Raw genomic sequence first — 19,282 nt, 5'->3', positions numbered from 1 at the left:
CGAAGAACATGACTGGTAGACAAAAAGAGATAAGCAGAGAAGATATCGTAGCGGTAGTGTAGTCTGCGTAGGCGCAGGGATGTCCGTTACAGTGAGGTCCTGTGCACATCTCCATCAGACGCTTTGTTGGGAACCTTTATGCAAATTTCAGCATATTTGATCGTCAAAATTAGTGCGGAGCTATTCTTCCACCAGAAGGACGGACTCCACAGTGGAAGCTGAAGATGGAGCTCGTTAGTCAATGGAGACAGTCTGTTGTCTTTGGTGGGACAGATCTGCAGTTGCTTTGTGATTTCCATTTCTACAAGGCAATGCAAATCCGAACAGTTTCCAAGGGTCGATTGTCCTGGGGTCTCCACCTCTGGGTCCTTTCAGATGCAAACAATAATACCCATGTTTGTGCATTGTTGGTACTGTGTAATGCATCCTCCCTCCTCTGGAGGTGCTGCAGAGAAATTAAACACATGCTGCTGACTCCTGTGGGTTCCTGATAGTAGTGCACATGGAGACTTTTCTTACATGAAAAGGGATATAACCCACACTGAGCATAGAAAACCCTGATCCCCCTGCATTTCTTACCGCAGTATATCGGGACTACTGTATACGCCCTGATGCCCAGCTTTCACCTGTATCTGTGCAAGCGCTGTATAATTTCATCCATGTCGCAGAAGAGGAAGACCAGCAGCTGATATTATCAATATAATGGTGGAGAAGACCCTGGTGGACCTACCTAGGTTTGCACAAGATCTTTCTTCCTACAAATTGTTCATTCATCATGTCGCGATGGCTCGAGATTGAGCCGAAGTCCATTTACTTTTTTTTTTTTTTTTATATTGGATGGAGAATCTCTTCAAGTCTGTATGAAATGACTTGTCTTATGGTGAGCTATCGTGGTTATCGACGTAAGGGAGATACTGATCTGCCCATGTAATGGAAAAATATTGTGGTTCCAAGAAACACTTTTGACATTATCAAGCTACCAGCTTGTGAACCACAGTGATATTCATATTGTGTGGTGCAGTGTATACCCACGGGCTTTTGGTGAGCCCAAATTACAGATTCTGACACTAGAACAATAAATATTTAGCTACTTGGATCCCTTCTTTTGTCCCATGTTCCGCAGATATGAAGTGCTGATGATCTCTGGTAGTGGGATATGGGTGTGTGGACTGATGGGGTAAATCAGGGGAATTGTTAAATGGCTAAGCTTTCATTCGCAAAGGGGGCCCTTCATACCTAAAATGACCTTCCCATACATGTACCACTGAAATAAATCTCTTCAGAGCTAGGGCTTGATGGAGTCTATTCAAGGGCCCCCCATTGCCACTGTTGAGACTGAATGGACTAATGTGTCCTCTAACAGGTAACCAACAGGCACAAGGACTTGTCGTGGATGGTTATTCAGACCATTCTCTAAAATTGATTATGTATGGCTACAACCTGTGCAAATCTCTGTTCTGTCCAAATTTCTCTATCAAGGTGGAAGCACTTCTTTTGCCAGTGCCTTTTTCGGCTGGTCTTTTGAAAACCCCATAGAGACTATGATATTTTAATTCAGTGATGACCAGGATTAAAATCCCTGTCTTTCAGAGCGCGGACAGGCAGAATGGTTTCCCCATTAAGGAATGATGAAAGCAATGCAGGCAGACACCGGCAACAGTTCAACAAGAATTTTACTCACAAGGAGGCAACGAGCTTGATGGTTACAGTCACTATAAGAGACAACGGTCTTGAACAGAAGTAAATAGTTGGTATACAGAAATAGTTGACATTCGTAATACTTTACTTGCACTTACTGCTCGGGTGGTAATCCCTGTACTTTATCTTTGGAGGCTTGTTTCTTCCTTCAGGAATGGTAGCATAGGCTGGAGCTTCTCACATACTCCCTGGGGTGGGGTGGCATACTAATTGGCAAGTGTTACTCACTCCTACTTTTTAGCTAGCTATATAGCAGACATTCTCCTCCAGCCCTTTCTCAACTTTTCTTCTTTGTTCTTCCTGCATGTGTCTCCTCTCTACAGGCAGAAACTCAGGAGCTTCTAAGCTCTATATATACCCCAAGGAGTGTGGGCAGGCATACTAATACTAACTCCACATTCTCTATGGCGCTGAATGCAGCACTTCAGTCGCCAATACCGCACCTTAGTGGTTCACTTTCTAGACATTTTGAATCGGATATAACCTATTGGCTCACACACACCAAACTCTTGAATCACACATGCTCTTCACTAAAACGGCCACATATTCACATGCAATACATGTACAAAAGTATTTGGCATTAAATTTGGCGTCTGCACAATAATATGGCATCTCACATAACAAGATGGTATCTCAACCCCGACGTGGGTCAACTACAAACCACTATAGCACATAGCAATGGTTAGCACAATCCTGAACAGTTCAGCAGTTTTTCAAGTATTTTCAAGTTTCCTATCTATGTAATAAGGATTAATTTCCTCATCTCTGGGGGTCCAACTACTGCGACCCCCACTCATCCTGAGAGCCTTGTGTGAATAGAGTAGTGATCGATCATGTGCACTACAGCTCCTGTAATTCTTAGCGCTCAGCTAACTACCATAGTCCCATAGAGAATGAATGGAGAGGCACATGATCGAGCACTGCTCAATTCACACGGGGCTCTCCGGAGCTCTAATTTTCAGGATAGGTGGGAGTCCCCAAAAGTCAGATCTTCAGAGATCGGAAAGCTATTCCCTATCTCTGATAGGGGATCACTTATGCACATACTTGAATATATATTAATATAATTAATTATCCTTTCTGAGAATCCGCTGTGTATTACATTACCAGCATCACGGAGGAGATTTTGCCAAATCTTATCCACGAGAAAATCAACGGCGTAACACGACCGACCTGTGGATTTGATATCTGCAACATATCAGTGTCTGTCGTGGATTTCACCACTTGCAATGTCAGGAGTATAATGTTCTGTAAATCCACTGCACGCTCCAACAAAATCAATTTTGCAGCTGCGGATTTCATTGCTGCGGAAAACCAGCAGCAAATAAGTCCCTTATGAATGAGCCTTAAAGGGTTTGTACCAAGTTAAAAAAAAAACTTCTAGAGAAAGCACTGTACTCGGCTTTCTCCGGTAGTCCTATACACAATGAATGGAGCGATGGTGGTGCGTGCTTGACCCCCGCCGCTCATTCTCAAGATTGAGGGGATCTCCTCTGTGTGACGGCAAGCGGTCTACAATTTCCTGATAAGGCCTGGATCACACTTCCGTTTTTGTAAATCCGTTGGTTTCCGTTAAAAAACGGATCTGCCATTTTTTTGGGAGGATCCGTTTTTTTGTCCCATAGACTTCCATTAGCGGCTACCGCAGATCCGTAAAAAAAAAACGGATCTGTTTGCGGCAAAATGGAAACAGATCCGTTTTTTCACACTTTGGCGGATGCAAAAAAACGGATGTGTGAAACAGGCCAAACTTTCCACCCCGGAACAAACCCTTCATGTTCATCTTCCCGTGAGATCTTATTATAGAAGAAGACAATCATTCAGCAATCTCCTGGGAATTCGCAATGTAGTTTCCTTCATAGGAAAAATAGTCCATGGGACAATCCAAACTGTTAGCGGAAACTTTCGCGTTGACAATGCCATCGCTAAAACTGCTAAAGAAGACGGGATAAACTCCATTTAAATATATTTCTTTCTCCACCAGTGGTTCGGACCAGGACGGGGAGTTACAGGAATTGTGGGGCAGGAGGATTTCTTCCTTAGTGAGTGGAGATTCCAGTTTCACAGCGGACACAGCGTCTCTCTGAACGTATAATACCCTGGCGCTGAGGTCTATGTCTTGGGGGAAGCCGAGCTGATTTCCTTTCTTATTTTCTTTGCAAATGTTTGGATGTTTAGTCCAATCCTGAGTAACAAAGACATAGTAATTAGTTTGAATATTTAATGGGGTAGAACTGTATTGTGGACAGTTCACGCGCAAAGCTTAGGACCAAAAATGGAGTTCCTCGTCACCAGAGTCCCTCCTCTGAGGAGTTTAGATAAATTGATATTTTTTGGAAAAAATTCTGAAAAATACAACAATCTAACAATGCAGTAACATAATAAGAGAAAAAGCCTGACATTACCTGGAAATTTCCATTATGAATGTTATACAGAGGATGAAAAAAATCAGCAGCCGTTGGAATTTTCTTCCAAAAAGAGACGTTTATTCTGAAATATTAAAGAAAATGCGTATAATGGGAAAACTGAGAATAAATGGATATTATTTCATAGATTTTGACGGTTCTCGTTACTTCTGTACTCCCTTTGCAGTAGCATAGGACTGCTTTCCCTGCAGAAACAGCGCCACTCTTGTCTATAGGAAGTGTTTGGTATTACAGATCAGTTCCATCGCTGTTATATAAGGAATATAGTCAAGCTCTTTAGGGCACTAAATTCAACTTACCCAACTTTGTTCCCCATGCAAAAATAAAGAAATACATTTTTTTCTTTGCTATTTGCACATCTGTAAAAGTCTGATCACTCAAAGTATAAAACTATTTGAACAATAGGATAAACTTTGCAAAAAAAACACCAGAATTGTTGTTTTTTTTTGGTAGCCACACCTCTTGCAAAAAATGTCCCACTCCCCCCCAAAAATAAGAGATTCTTCAATTTGGTAACATTAAAAATTAAAGCTTGGCATGCAAAAAACAAGCACTCATACAGGGCCACTGATGGAAAAGTTAAAAAGTCATGGGTCATTGGCAATAAAAAACTTTTTTTTTTTTTAGAAAATTAAGATTTTTTTTATGCCACTGAAATAATAAATAAAAAATATATGATATTGTCATATTATTCTGCTAAGTCATATTATTGCACAATAAATACAAAGAAAAATAAACAATGGTGGGTTAATGGTTTTTTTTTTTACCAATTCACCTCACCTGGAATTTTTTTCACCGCTTTTCAGTATATTCTATGCAACAGTGATTGGTGTCAATCAAAACAACAGATCAGCTCGTAAAAAATATGGAAAAAAAAGCAGCCACCTTTAGAATTTCACACACCTACATCCTTCGGTACAATCACCCCTATAGTGCTGCCTAGAACCATTTATCGTCTTTGTACGCACCTTGTAGACAGGATGGAGCGTAAAGCCAACAGCAACACGATGAGAGCCATTGTTAGTAGGGTTACTATAGTAGTGATACGATTCATTTCTTGCTTTTGTTCTTCCTTTTCTGAAGAATTAAGGGACAAATTATGCTAATAATCTAAATATTAACAACATAAGACAATGTAGTGACTTAAACGGGTATTCAGAATTTATTTCCAGAGCAGCGCAGAGCTATGTAGTCTCCTTACAGTCTCCTTACTTCCTGGGTGTAAGTGAAGATGGCTTTAAGGTGCAATGATACACTGCGCTGCTGTAGGTATAATTCAAGGAACTTTATTGGTGCCTACGCGTTTCCTGAGCTGTCCCAGCTCACTTCATCAGAGCATCAGCAGTTTTTCAAGTATTTTCAAGTTTCCTATCCATCTAATAGGGATTAATTTCCTCATCTCTGGGGGTCCAACTACTGCGACCCCCACTCATCCTGAGAGCCTTGTGTGAACAGAGTAGTGATCGATCATGTGCACTACAGCTCCTTTAATTCTTAGCGCTCAGCTAACTACAATAGTCCCATAGAGAATGAATGGAGAGGCACATGATCGAGCACTGCTCAATTCACACGGGTGTTATGAATGAGTGACCGTAGGAGGCAAAAGCAGAAATACAAACTAAGTCCAGAAAACCAGAGAAGTTGGCAACTATCAGATTGCAGACCCCTGAACCTATCAACACAACTAGCAGTAGCCGTGGGGGGTTCCTACGATGCCCTAGACCCCTCGATCACAGCCGGAGAAATACATAGGCCTAAAGAAAGAAAGGGGAAATCTAAACTGCCCCAGAGCAGACCCCAAAGCAATAGGCAGCCCCCAACATATAATGACGGTGAAGCAAGATGAAAATACTAACACAGACAGAAAGATAGACTGAGCAAAGACGGGGCCCCAAAACTACCTAGATAGGAAAGGACAGGAAGGCTGCTGTCTGCAATCTGCCAAAACCCTATCAAATACATAAGCCAACCAGCTGATATGAAAAAGGCCCTGAAGCAGCCAGGCTTCAAAAACTGAATCAGCACTCAGGTATTTTCAGAAGACAGAGCTAAATGAATTCAGCACACCCCAGCAGGGAATGGCAGAAATCCAGAAAAACAAAGCAAAAACAAAGTCAAAGCACAAAAGCAAAAGGCCGAGCAGCAAACTTAGCTTTGGAGGAGCAGGAATTCAGACTGGTCTCCAAGGATCCCACAGAGAAATCACCCGCAGGGGAGAAGGGCGTCAGCAGCCTTATATCCAGTCCGTAACTCCACTCAGCCAATCATCATCATCAGCCTCAGGTGTTTGACAATCAGGCTCACTACCTTTCTTTACCAGAAGAGGGAGTTCCTCGGGCCTCAGTAATGAAGGGGAAAATGAACTCACAACACACGGGGCTCTCCGGAGCTCTAATTTTCAGGATAGGTGGGAGTCCCCAAAAGTCAGATCTTCAGAGATCGGAAAGCTATTCTCTATCTCATTGATAGGGGATCACTTAAGCACATACTTGAATATATATTAATAGAATTAATTATCCTTTCTGAGAATCCGCTGTGTATTTCATTACCAGCATCACGGAGGAGATTTTGCCAAATCTTATCCACGAGAAAATCAACTGCGGAACACGGCCGACACTGTGGATTTGAAATCTGCAACATATCAGTCTCTGTCGTGGGTTTCACCACTTGCAATGTCAGGAGTATAATGTTCTGTAAATCCACTGCACGCTCCAACAAAATCAATTTTGCAGCTGCGGATTTCATTGCTGCGGAAAACCAGCAGCAAATAACTCCCCTATGAATGAGCCTTAAAGGGTTTGTACCAAGTTAAAAAAAGCACAAAGAACAGAGCGATGGTGGTGCGTGCTTGACCCCCGCCGCTCATTCTCAGGATTGAGGGGATCTCCTCTGTGTGACTGCAAGCGGTCTGCAATTTCCTGATAACTTTCCTTGAGTGACAGTTCTGGTGAGTAGCAGAGCTGTAGTATTAGCAAACTATAAAGCTCTGCACAAGTTCTGCTGTAACATATTCAGCTGTCAGTGGTTTGTTCTAGAGTGTACACTGCTACTGCATTTACACATAGAGATAAAAGAGTATTTGAACAAGTACACAGCTGTGGACAGTGAGTGCCATGATTAAGAGAACTGATGGGGGAGTAGCGGTTGCAGCAGGCTGGTGATTTTGCAAGATTTATAGCAGCAGCTTAGAAGCTGAGATGGAGCAGGAGGAACAAGAGCAGCTAAATGCTGTTTAGAAATCAATAGGCTGGAAAGTAATGGCTGGGATATTAGGAGCTATGTCCTCTCCTTGAATGTAACTACTGCACACACTGGGGCAGGGACGGAGAGTCTTTAAAAATATATAGCTACAGCAAAATGGCGCCTGCGTCATCGTCTGTGCAGTAGCATCTATCGCTTGCTGATAGATGCTATTACGCATGTGCCGGAGCCATTTTGTTGGAGAAAAAAAAAAATTGGCTCCAGCAAAATGGCACTGGCAGTGCAGGCGCAGTAACATCTATCAGCAAATGATAGATTCTACTGCTGGCCCCATTTTGCTGTAGTAAATTTTTTTTGTCAGCACAAGAATCTCATTAGCTGAAAACTGCAAATAAAGATTAAACAACAACCACAAGACGGATTTCATCAACCAATTTATCATTTTAATCGGTATGGCGGTGCCAACCTGACATTGTAGTTGTAGTTCACTGAGCACAATCCTAATAATAGTTTCGCTTTAACAGCTAAAAAAATGCTAAACTTTACCTAAAAACTTTGGTTTTTGAGGGGTTAAAACAAACAGATAATACAATACCCATAACATGAATTTTAAGCTCTGAGCTCCACTCGCTCCAGTGACTTCTGTATTGCCCTTCATTGTCTGTCCTAGAACGAATCTGAATATAGTTGGAGCCTTCATCAAACTCAAATAACATAATCTCCGCGTAGGCGACCGAAATATCTGTCTTTATAGATTTCTGTAACGAGGTAAATAGATAAATTATATTAAAAATGATACAATATTATTACATCAGTTCTCGCCAAACATCATATTATGTCAATTAAAGAAGTTGTATCATCGAGATAAAAGGGTAAAATTGCAAAGTGGTTTAAAAGGCAATCAGCTTAGAGATTTACTCCTTATTGAAAAAATCTTTTCCAATCTCAAGAACATAGAAATTTTTCATTTCATAATTTACTGCTCCTTGCTTAGGTTACCGACCACTTCTTCAGCTTTTAAGAGGTGACTGCTTTCCCAGGCAAGGAGTGCACTTTTGCAAAGCTTTTTTCTCTGCAGCTTGTAAGTGTAGCTCCGAAGCTTGACAGATTCCACCATTTTTAGTGCCACAGCACTACTCCGGTGCTGCTGAGGCAAAGCTGTCTCCACTGGCAGCAACAAAGGGCGCAGAGTTCAGGCCAGCAGCACTAACCTGTCACTGGTCTGCACAGTCAAGGAGCAGGGAGGCAGAGGAGTGGTGTGCTTCTAAAGATGGAAGATTGGAGGTTGGGGTTGCCCAGGACTTTGATGGTCTATCCTTAGGATAGATCATCAATGTGTGATCGGTGGGGTGCGACACTTGGCACCCTGGCCGATCAGCTGTTCCAGGTGTTGGCGGCACCTGGAACTGCTCAGTTACGGAGCTGCACAGCACAGCTACGTTGACTGTTTAGTTGCCGCTTCTTGGTACTGCACATCCGCCTACTATTAAAATAAATAGGGGGCAGATGTGCAGTATCCATCCGCAGCCAGTGTTCTGACGCTGGAGCTGTGCCGTGCAGCTCAGTAACTGACGCCAGAAACAGCTGATCGGTGAGGTGCCGGGTGCCGCACCCACACCGATCAGACATTGATCCATCAATGTAAAATTCCCGAACAACTCCTTTAGACTTACATGTACTCATGAGTTTTCCTCTTACCCTAGTCTAGTATTTCACTCTCTTCCGTTAGAGTAGTATTTTTTGGCTTTAGCTCCATCGTCAGCCATTTTTGAGACTTTGGAGAGATATCTGGTCACCCAGTCACCAGCATGACAACACGCACTCATTAACTCCAGTCTTTTCATACCAGAAAAATGTCTATGGAGCAGAAGTGGAGACTGCTCGCTGACAATCCTTTTAACACTCTATATATATACAGTATTCATATACTGTTGGTGTCACGTCGCCTCTCGCTCCTGTCGCGCCGCCGCCTCCTGCGCCCCATCAGACTCACCAGACCGCAGCTTCCTGTCGGGTCCCCGTCTGTTCCCCTGCTCTGATGACAGCACTTGCGTCCTCCCGGGCACGCGCTCCCCACAGGTCTCACCGGGCGCACGCACTTCCTCCTTTGTGAGCCGGTCGCTCCTCCTGGTCCTCTCTATGGTCAGGAGGACCTTGACCCGGAATCTCCTCCTCACTCTCCCATATCAGGCCGTCGCTCCCTAGTGACGCTGCCTGATCGTCACTTGTACTTCCTTGTGATTCTGGCCCCACACTTGCTGGCATACTCTGCTGCTTCCTCCGCTCCCTGCTACTTTACTTGTATTCCCATCCGTGTTACCTGTTCTCTCCTGTGTTTCCAGTGTTCCTGCCTTGCCATCCCGTGTCTCCGGTCTCCTGTGTTCCTGCCGTTCTACCCCGGTCCAGTCTCCTGGTTCCTGCCGTTCTACCCCGGTCCAGTCTCCTGTGTTCCTGTCATTCTACCCCGGTCCAGTCTCCTGTGTTCCTGTCATTCTACCCCGGTCCAGTCTCATGTGTTCCTGTCGTTCTACCCCGGTCCAGTCTCCTGTGTTCCTGCCATTCTACCCCGGTCCAGTCTCCTATGTTCCTGCCATTCTACCCCGGTCCAGTCTCGTGTGTTCCTGTCGTTCTACCCCGGTCCAGTCTCATGTGTTCCTGCCGTTCTACCCCGGTCCAGTCTCCAGTGCTCCTGCCGTGCCATCCAGTGTATTCGTCCAGCCTGTACCCCAGTGTTCCAGCCGTACCACCCGGTGTCTCCGTCCTGCTCAAGTTCCTGGTTTTCCCCCGTGCCTGCCCATGTCTCCGCACTTCCTGATCTTGCTCTCACCGCTCTTACGGCTACCTTGCCTACTACCTGTCTGGTCTCCCCCGTCTGCCTGGGTACCAGCTGCCGCGGTAATAGTTTCCCCTGGGCCTGTCCCTAACACTCCCTGTATAGGGGGTGGTCCACCTGGTCCGCTTGCCCAGGGGAGGTTCGTTGCCGTGGTCCAGTGGGTTCACCCTCGGGGATCCTAACAGTTGGTTTACAACTTTAAAGGGGTTGTCCAGACCTTTACTAAATGTCTGCAGTCTCTATGTGTCTACAGATTTCTGAATCCTCACGGCTTGTGCACTGCACACTGTTAGGATTCTCCAGTTCCGGCGGATAAAGCGATTTCCATATTTGCGGCTACATTCTGACTAGATGTGTGCAGCCTCACTCAATACAAGTGGAATTGTACCTCAATGTGGCGAGAAGTTTGCAAATCGCATTCTTGCGGTCCTATGAGTTACCGCTCTTGCATCCAGCATCGGACAATCCTGATAGTGTGGGGTGCACACGCTGTCGGGATTCAGAAGTCTGCAGGCACATGGAGTGACTCTTTAAAGAGAACCTGTCACTTGTAATGATATACAGTATATTTGTACTGGGTGTAAATGCCACTGTTCTTTCTGGAATTATTTATTACTTAATTATTATTGTATTACTTATTATTAATTTAAAATGTTTATGGGCAAATGCCAGGTCCTCTTCAAGATGATTTTAGGCATTAAATAATGAATTATACATGAAATTACTCCACAAATCTCCTTATCGCCAAGCATATGCCGGACGAGTGCTTAGTGTTGTATTGCCCACCTGGTTTGATTCTTCCTTCTTGAGCTGCAATTCAAAATATATTTTAGTATAATCTTCAGCCACATAATTTCCTTTCCACTTTATGTTGTATGCAGTCCCGGTGAAATTGTACCAAAGATCAGAAGGCGGATCCAGCTTAACTAAAAAGAAAAACATTGAAACTAATATTAGTTTTTGTCAAACCCCTAAACACATTACGACCAATGTATTTCTTCTACTGATGATATGCTACAATGTACCAATGTTAGGACTCGTGCACATGGCCGTATTTTCGGTCCGAGTCCAATCCGACAACACATCGGATCGCACTTTGACCAATGTTCTTCTATGGGGCCGTGCACATGTTCGTTTTTTTACTTGGACTGAGCTTAAAAAAAAACTGAATGGGAGAAGATACAGATTAGATATTAGAAAAAAACTTTTTGACAGTGAGGGTGATCAATGAGTGGAACAGGCTGCCACGAGAAGTGGTGAGTTCTCCTTCAATGGAAGTCTATAAACAGAGGCTAGACAGAGATCTGTCTTAGATGGTTTAGTGAATCCTGCATTGAGCAGGGGGTTGGACACGATGACCCTGGAGGTCCCTTCCAACTCTACTATGATTCTAGTCTGAAGTAAAGATGGCTGCAAGCCTGAGTGTAATCCAATATTCGGATCGCACTCAGCCATGCAAGACAATGAGTCCATGGAAGCCATCGGACTGTCCTCGGATGACATCTGGTTGCGGTCTGATTTCCACGGACTGACAAAATGGAGAAGATGGAGAATTTTTTTTTTCCCCATCTTCTCCTCATCCGAGAAAATCGGATTACACTGTGATCACACTCTGGTCGAACTCTGATCAGACTATGATTTGCATAATCGACCCGATTCTCTCATATTAAAGAATACACAGTCATCTGCACCTATGCTAAGTAAGTTTATGGTCCATGGTATTCAGCTCACTTTATTTGCCAGGATCTAATAGTGGCAAACTTTCGGTATATGATTGACACAGGGAAATAGCTGGCTCCGGAGCTGATCCCACGTCAGCATGTACCAGATGCAGATGCAATGCCTGGCATTAGAGATAACACAAATCCCAGCCATTTAATCCCTTAGGTAGTGCAGCCAATAGTGACTGCAGCAACTAAACGGTTAAACAGAAAGGAGTCTCTTACCCATCGGCATGGTGCATTGATGGGTTTCCTAATAAAGATCTCCAAGTTTGCAATTTTAATATTCCAATTAAGACATGACGATTAAAAAAAACCCTACTTTTTGCTATTGCAACTTTTTTTTAATGGAAATTCATAATAACTGACAGTTTTCTCACATCAAAAAGTCAGAAAATTTGCCACAAGGAGGTATTTGGGCATCTCTAACTATTACACTCAAGTGTCATGCCAAAAAGTTACATTGCTAGAAGGGAGACTTGGTCCCAATGTTGGAGATAAGGAAGACCAAGTCTGGCTGGTGGAAATTTCTACAGTTTGAGCAAAGTTCTGGCCGTCACTGCAGCCGAGCAAAGTTTTTCTTTTGCCTCAATATTCTGAATATTATAATGTAGACTTGATATTTTCACTTACTGTTACAGCGTGGGTAAAATTCTTCAATAATCACCAGATCTTTTGTCAAGGACAAGTCTTGGACTGTTATTTTATAATTGTCCGTCTCATCGAGGGTCAGGCCGGTTATGTCACAGTTAAAGCTCTGGTCGTACGGACTGGATATAAGATCACATGTCATCTCGTCTTCGAAATTATTATCTTTTAAAATTCTGCAAAACAAACAGGAAACAATTTAGAAAAGAAAATCAGTTTGAAAGACTCTTTAAAGATACTATATGTATGGTCAGAATGTTTTACCTTACTTACAGGAACACTGTCAGATTTCTGCTGTGCTCCTTGAGACTTTTTTTCAAAAGTAGCCACAAAAATTTAGCCATTTTGGTTTTCACTTTGTCCATGACGGAACTTGTCTACTAGGACAACCCCTTCTTAAACTAAATGTATGACCCCAATCAAATATTAAAGCCTATGCTCACCTCCCGTGCCGGCTTCGTTCTAGGGCTGTCGGCACTCGCTCTCCCCGGGGTTGTGACGCGGTAGAATGATGCACGGTGCCCAATCAGTGCTGGCGTCACTGTCTCCGCCTTTGGACAAACTGAACATGAACAGGAAGTTCGGGCTGCAGCTAATCCTGCACTTACTCTTCATGTTCATGGGTCACCGCACGAGAGCCCCGAGGAGAGCGTGTGCCGACACCACGGGAATGGAGCCGGCACAGGAGGTCAGCATCCGCTTTATTATTTTATCGGGGCCAAACATTTTGTTTAAGAATATATTGTCCTAGTAGTGGACAACCCCTGTAGCAAAGGAACAGTACCCAAAAAGGACATCCAATATTGCTGCCCTTTTGTAACTTTAGCAAAACTGTATTATTGACCAATCCAGCAGGTCACTGCATGTTGTTCACAAATTACACCGCTAAAGTGTTTTGCTCAAAGTCATGCCCCCTTTTTCATGACATGCCCCTCTACACTCCCCCCTTAGCCATGTCCCTTTTGCATGATACGCTTCTCAACACTTCTTTCTTGCCATTTTTTCTAGAAGTGAAGGCCTCCTTGAGCTGTCCGTCAGTAGGATTTGGCAGCAGCAAGGAAATTTGCCAACTTGCCTGGGATGTCTCCCCTTTTTCAAGGAGCATGTTCCAGGAGAGCTGACAAGTACCCAGTACACTGCTTTGAACCTATACGTATACTTATCATGGCATGCTCCCACTCATGCCGTGCCGATTCGTGCCACCTCCATTTCCGCTTTGACCACTGGACTTTGCTACGCAAGACAGTACCAGTCCTATTCTTTCCCTGGGACTTTTAGTGATGCTTTATAAGGGAGCTGTGGAGCTAATTTTGGTCTAGGCTTTGATCACTCCTTCTTGAGAGGCCTGGGTGAAGTAGTCAGCTATTTAAACCCCTGAAGTTCTGACTCCCACTGCCAGTCAATAGCTTAGCTGTCCTGGTTTATATTGCTGTACTGAGACCCTGTTTCTCCTGATTATTCCCATTTTTTAACCTCGTCTTGACTTTTGGCTACCCGCTAGCGTTCTGATTTTGTCCCTGACGTAACTTCTTGATGTGACCCTGCTTGTGCCAAGTCTGTCCGAGGTAGCCCTTTTTGAGTCCGTGGCCTCTGACAAAATGGTAATACAGACTTGTAGGGATTCTATGTGCCATTTCACAATTGGTCAAAGCCATATAGACACATTGCAAGACTTAAAGGGAATCTGTCACATTGTACATGCAATTTGATCTGTGATCAGCACTGTATAGAGAAGAAGAAGAGTTGAGCAAAATGATATATTGGTTTGTGGTAAAAGATTCAGTATAACTTTTATTAATTGAAATCCTTGTTGTTTGTATCTATATGAGTCGAGCAGGCAGTCCTACTATTGATTGACAACTCTCTTTGCATGCACAGTACAGTGAAGACTGTCAATCACTGAATAGGACCGCTCACTGGACTCATATACATACAAACCACAGGGATTTAAATTAATAAAATGCAAGTTTCATGTGCTCTACTGATTTCTGAAATTAAAATTAAATCAACAGTTACTCTTTAAGGAAAAGTGTTAGGCCAATAGGATTCTGGAAGAAAAGTCATCCCTCCTTCTATGTAAAGTTATAACACCATGGGAGTGGAATATGGTGAATATTAATTTCTCTTAAGTAGCGGCACACATGACCACCGGCAGCTGCAGGGAGGCTCCGGCAGACACTGAAGAGCAATGAATACTCACTGCTGTCTGCGCACACAGTCCCGGTGTGCAGAGCAGAGAGTATTCTGGCAGCGGCCCTTTGGCTTGCACGCAGAGCATGACGTCCCTGCCACGCGCTGCTTATAAGTATAAAGCAGCTGCTGGCATCGGAACAAGACGCTGCGAGGGCGCGCCGGGAAGGTAAGTGTGTAATGGTTTGTTTTTTTAATGTTTTCTGATGGGGCCATGCATACCAGGATGGTCTGGGGGCCAATCATACCAGGATAAGGATGGGAGCCAATCATATTAGGTTAAGGATGGGGCTATGCATACCAGTATAGGGATGGGGCCATGCATATTAAGACGAGATGGGGGCCCTGCAGGATATTCCTGCCAGGATAGGGATGAGGGCGATCATTCCTGCCAGGATAGGGATGAGGGGGGCCATGTCTACCAAGATAGCGCTAAGGCCTGTTTCACACTTCCGTTTTTTGTGATCATTTGAAATCTGCCAAGGATGCAAAAAAATGGATCCGTTTCCATTTTTGAACAAACGGGAACCGGATCCACCGAAGTTGCAAAGGGCAGGAAATTTAAAGGAACCGCGTCTGGAGGAGAGAGAGAGAGATTTTATGCCGCTGCCAGTATGATATTTAGGGTTAAAATGCTTCTCTGAGGAAATCTTCCGGGCATGCGCATTTGCAAAATCCGCTGCTAATGCAAGTCTATGGGGGGGGAAAACGGATCTGCCAAAAAAGGGGCGGATCCGTTTTTTTCTAAAACTGGTGGATTTTGACTGATGTCAAAAAATGGAAGTGTGAAACAGGCCTAAGGGGGCCATGCATACCAGGCTAGGGATGAGTAGGCCAAGTGTATCAAGATGGGGATGAGGGGACCTTATATACCAGGATAGGGGATATTAAGCACAGAACTGACCACATTTTTTGTTGCAAAATTTTTTCCTAATTGCCTCCTCTAAAACCTAAGTGCGTCTTATGGTCCGGTGCGTCTTATAGTCTGAAAAATATGGTACATATCGGTTGAAATTCCCTCCTTCCATTTCCACTGTCAATCGTATAAATTAGTAAGTGCAAGAAAAGATGACTACATTTGGGTATTTTTTGACACTTATTGTATTTTCAATAGACAGGAGGAAGGCTGATGTGTCTATCGGTGATAAATACAAGACGGATTATTCATAGCCTGAATGCTTATATAGCAAGTATCTGAATCTAGTTAATGATAGTGTACTGGGGAAATGCCAGTTATTATCAGTGTATGAGAATCACACTATGACCTGCCTGCACCCACTTACTCAAGCTCAATAACATTGGAAAATATTTTTAAAAATGTTTTTAAAACCATTGTAAAATGATTTGGGGTACCAGTGGTTGGACCCCCACTGATCATAAATTTCTCACCTATTCTGTGAATCTGTAGTATATGTTTTTTATGGAACAAAACTTTAAACTAGTTTGTGTATATGGGCATAATTGTCTGTCCTGCACCTGGGTCTACAAGTGTGGATGGAGCTCGGCAGATGAAATCTCGGCACCCGCGTAAGACGCCAGCTGTGTTACTAAGTCGGCATATGTCACTAACAACAGCCAAACTTGATTGCTGCTGTTAACCATTTAGATGCTGCTGTCAATCTCTGACAGCAGCCTTCACATGATGTCTCTGCCAGTACACACACGCACTGGCTCCTGCTCCCCGACAACTCGATCATGAGGCACAGATGGGTTACCATTCTGGCCCCCTGCTGGACTACATAGGAGATCGAGATTTACACTATATACTACAGTCCTATGGTATTGCAGTAAATAGTATAAGCTATCAAGCAGTCACAGGTTCAAGTTCTCTTAGACGGCCTTAAAATAAAGTAAAAAAAGACTAAAAAAGTATGTAAAAAAAATAGAAAGTTATAAAAATTTTAATTACTGCACTTTTCAATTAAAAAACCCCCAAAGCAATGTTTGTTGTTGCCGTGTCTGTAAAAGTCCAGTCTATCAAAATAGAAAACTTATGTAAGTACGCCGTAAAGAGGAAAAAAAACACTTAAAAAGCAAGAATTTAGGTTTTTTCGGACACAACACCTCCCAAAAAAATTACACTAAAAAGCAATCAAATGTCTTATCTACCCCAAAATTGCGTTAATGAAAATGTCAGCTCGCCACGCAAAGAACAATTCCTCCCGCAGCTCTATAGATGGAAAGGTAAAAATGTTACAGGACTCGAAAAAAAAAATGACATAAAGCAAAATCATTTTTTTTTAGAAACTTCTGACTTGTTTTCACTATTTAAAAACATCTTTGTAGGACAGCTGCAAAGAAGAGCATTTTCAGTCCAACTGCGACCCGAAAAAAAATAAGATCACACTCGGACCAATGTTAGTCTATGGGGCCGTGCACATATCACTGCATGCTGATGCTGCATTGAGATTGCACTCGGATATGCAAGTCAATGAGTCTGTGGAAACCATCGGACTGCAGTCGGATGACATCTGATTGCACTCTGATTTCCACCGACTGACAGAATGAAGAAAATGGAGACATTTTTTTCTCCATCTTCTCCTCGTCCAAGAGAAGCGGATCACACTATGGTCACGCTCTGATTAAACTCTGATCGGAATGTCATTAGCATAATCGTCCCAATTCTCTTGGATGGGAGAATATACTGTCGTCTGCACCTGCCCTTACAGAAGCATCCATCCTTAACTTTTCTTGACTTCTGTTAAGGTATATTGTTTTTCACGATACCAATTCAATTCAATCTTGAACCAACCAGAAAAAAAAAAATCTTATTGGTTGTCTATCGGTCATTCCTACACACGATGGATAACTTACATTAGATCCAGAAAGTATCAATACTTACAGGAGAAATGAGCTATTCCCATCATCTGATCCTTTGTACCAGGTACAGCTTATACGGTTATCATAATTGGTATGGCAGACCAGGTTTTCTGACTTGGCTACCCGATTGTAAAAAATAAAATAAAAGAAATAAAGAAAAGACAATAAAGAAGATAAAAAAGAAGAAAATGGAAAAAAAAGTCACAATTAATACACTGCATTTTTATGTTTAGTTCTAAGTCAGAATGTAAAGCTGGATGGTTCCAGTGAATTAGTGGGTCCTATACCAAACCTTCTCTCCCCTTACCCAGCATCTGCCCACTTCTATAAGCTTAGCACCGACTACCAGGCTCCGGCATCCCTTGTGGCCAGAATCATCAGCATATTCAGCTGGGTAATATGCAGAGAAAACCCTTCTTACTGGCCAGGGAAGACTGTATTGAAGTTTCTGACCAACCTCTTCTGTGACTGCACCTACACACCATGACCCCATCTGACCCCAACATGGTGTGATTGACTTACAGTCATGATTACGCTGACGAAGAATTTTAATAGAGAAGTGATCAAGCATCCAAAATTGAGTGTTTGTTTCTTGTTTAGCCTATACCCAAAGGCATAGTGATCGCTGTCCCAGTGTGACCATGACCAGGCCCATGCGGAATGGGGGCCAGCCAATGCCAGTGCCTATTTCAGCTGGACGTGCATCCAAAGGGACCCAGGATGGGAAACATATATTACTGGAAGGGGCCCAGGAACGGAAACATTCTTACTGGAAGGGGCCTGGATGAGGACATTACACCAAGATGGGGGACATTATTACAGAAAGTGGCCCAGGATGGGAAACATTCTTACTGGAAGGGACCCAGGAAGTTGGACATTATTACTGGAAGTGGTCCATAATGGGGGATATTATTACTGAAAGGGACCAAGGATGGGGAACAATCTTACTGGAAGTTACCTGGATGAGGACATTACACCAAAATGGGGGACATTATAACTGAAATGGGCCGAGGATGGGAAACATTCTTACTGGAGAGGATCCAGGATATTGGACATTATTACTGCAATGGGCCCATGATGGGGGATATTTTTACTGTAAGGGCCTTAGGATGGGGGACAATTTTACTGGAAGAGGCCCAGGATGGAGGACATTATACCAGTAAGGGGCCCAGGATGGGATAGGGGACATTGCAGCAAGCAGAAGTGAAATGACATCTCAGCGGTTGTCAGGTATATTCAAGAATTCATGAAAAGTAGAGGAGGGACATCTGTATGACCATGTGTGGCATTTGTGTGATTGACCAGAACTAGGAGAGGGTGTGGAGGAGACGTGAGTGTCTGCAAGTTCTTGCCAACCAGATCATAATAGAACATTCATGAGTAGATGCTTCGAGAACAAAGACAAGTATTGATAGGCCTACACCCAGGTCCTTTTCTGGGTTGTAATGGAGTTTGAGTAATTTACATTTTATTAAATAGAACAAAAATTAATTGATGTATTAACATTGTTGTTAATATATTAATAAACGTATTAGGAAATAATTTTCTGGAGGTGCCCCGAGATTTCACCTGCCTAGGGATCTCTGCAGGGATCAATCTAGCACTATTCACAAGAGTGGTTCAAGGGAATCTAAATTCTCTTTCTGAAATTTGCACTTGGACCATTAGTAGTCAATTAACCATGTTGTAGAGGACCTCAAGGTAGCCCTTGATCCCACTGGAGAACCTCATATCCCACTCAGCAA

General features: G+C 43.3%; 1 protein-coding gene across 1 annotated transcript; it reads right to left on the bottom strand.

Moving 5' to 3' along the window:
* Nucleotides 1-1,655: 1,655 nt before the first annotated feature.
* Nucleotides 1,656-9,447, bottom strand: LOC141058970 (uncharacterized). Its single transcript, XM_073555187.1, has 5 exons — nucleotides 9,319-9,447; nucleotides 7,921-8,083; nucleotides 5,093-5,201; nucleotides 4,104-4,188; nucleotides 1,656-3,883 (listed from the first exon to the last, which is right to left on the bottom strand). Exons 2-5 carry the CDS (start codon nucleotides 8,039-8,041, stop codon nucleotides 3,515-3,517), a joined length of 684 nt encoding a protein of 227 aa, XP_073411288.1. The 5' UTR covers nucleotides 8,042-8,083; nucleotides 9,319-9,447; the 3' UTR covers nucleotides 1,656-3,514.
* Between the last annotated feature and the right edge of the window lie 9,835 nt (nucleotides 9,448-19,282).

Source organism: Dendrobates tinctorius, unplaced genomic scaffold (genome assembly GCF_039654945.1).
Source record: "Dendrobates tinctorius isolate UK_male_01 unplaced genomic scaffold, ASM3965494v1 ptg000222l, whole genome shotgun sequence".
Classification (NCBI taxonomy): domain Eukaryota; kingdom Metazoa; phylum Chordata; class Amphibia; order Anura; family Dendrobatidae; genus Dendrobates; species Dendrobates tinctorius.
The sequence above is the reverse complement of the archived record's forward strand: the minus strand, read 5'-3'. Positions and strand labels throughout refer to the sequence as shown.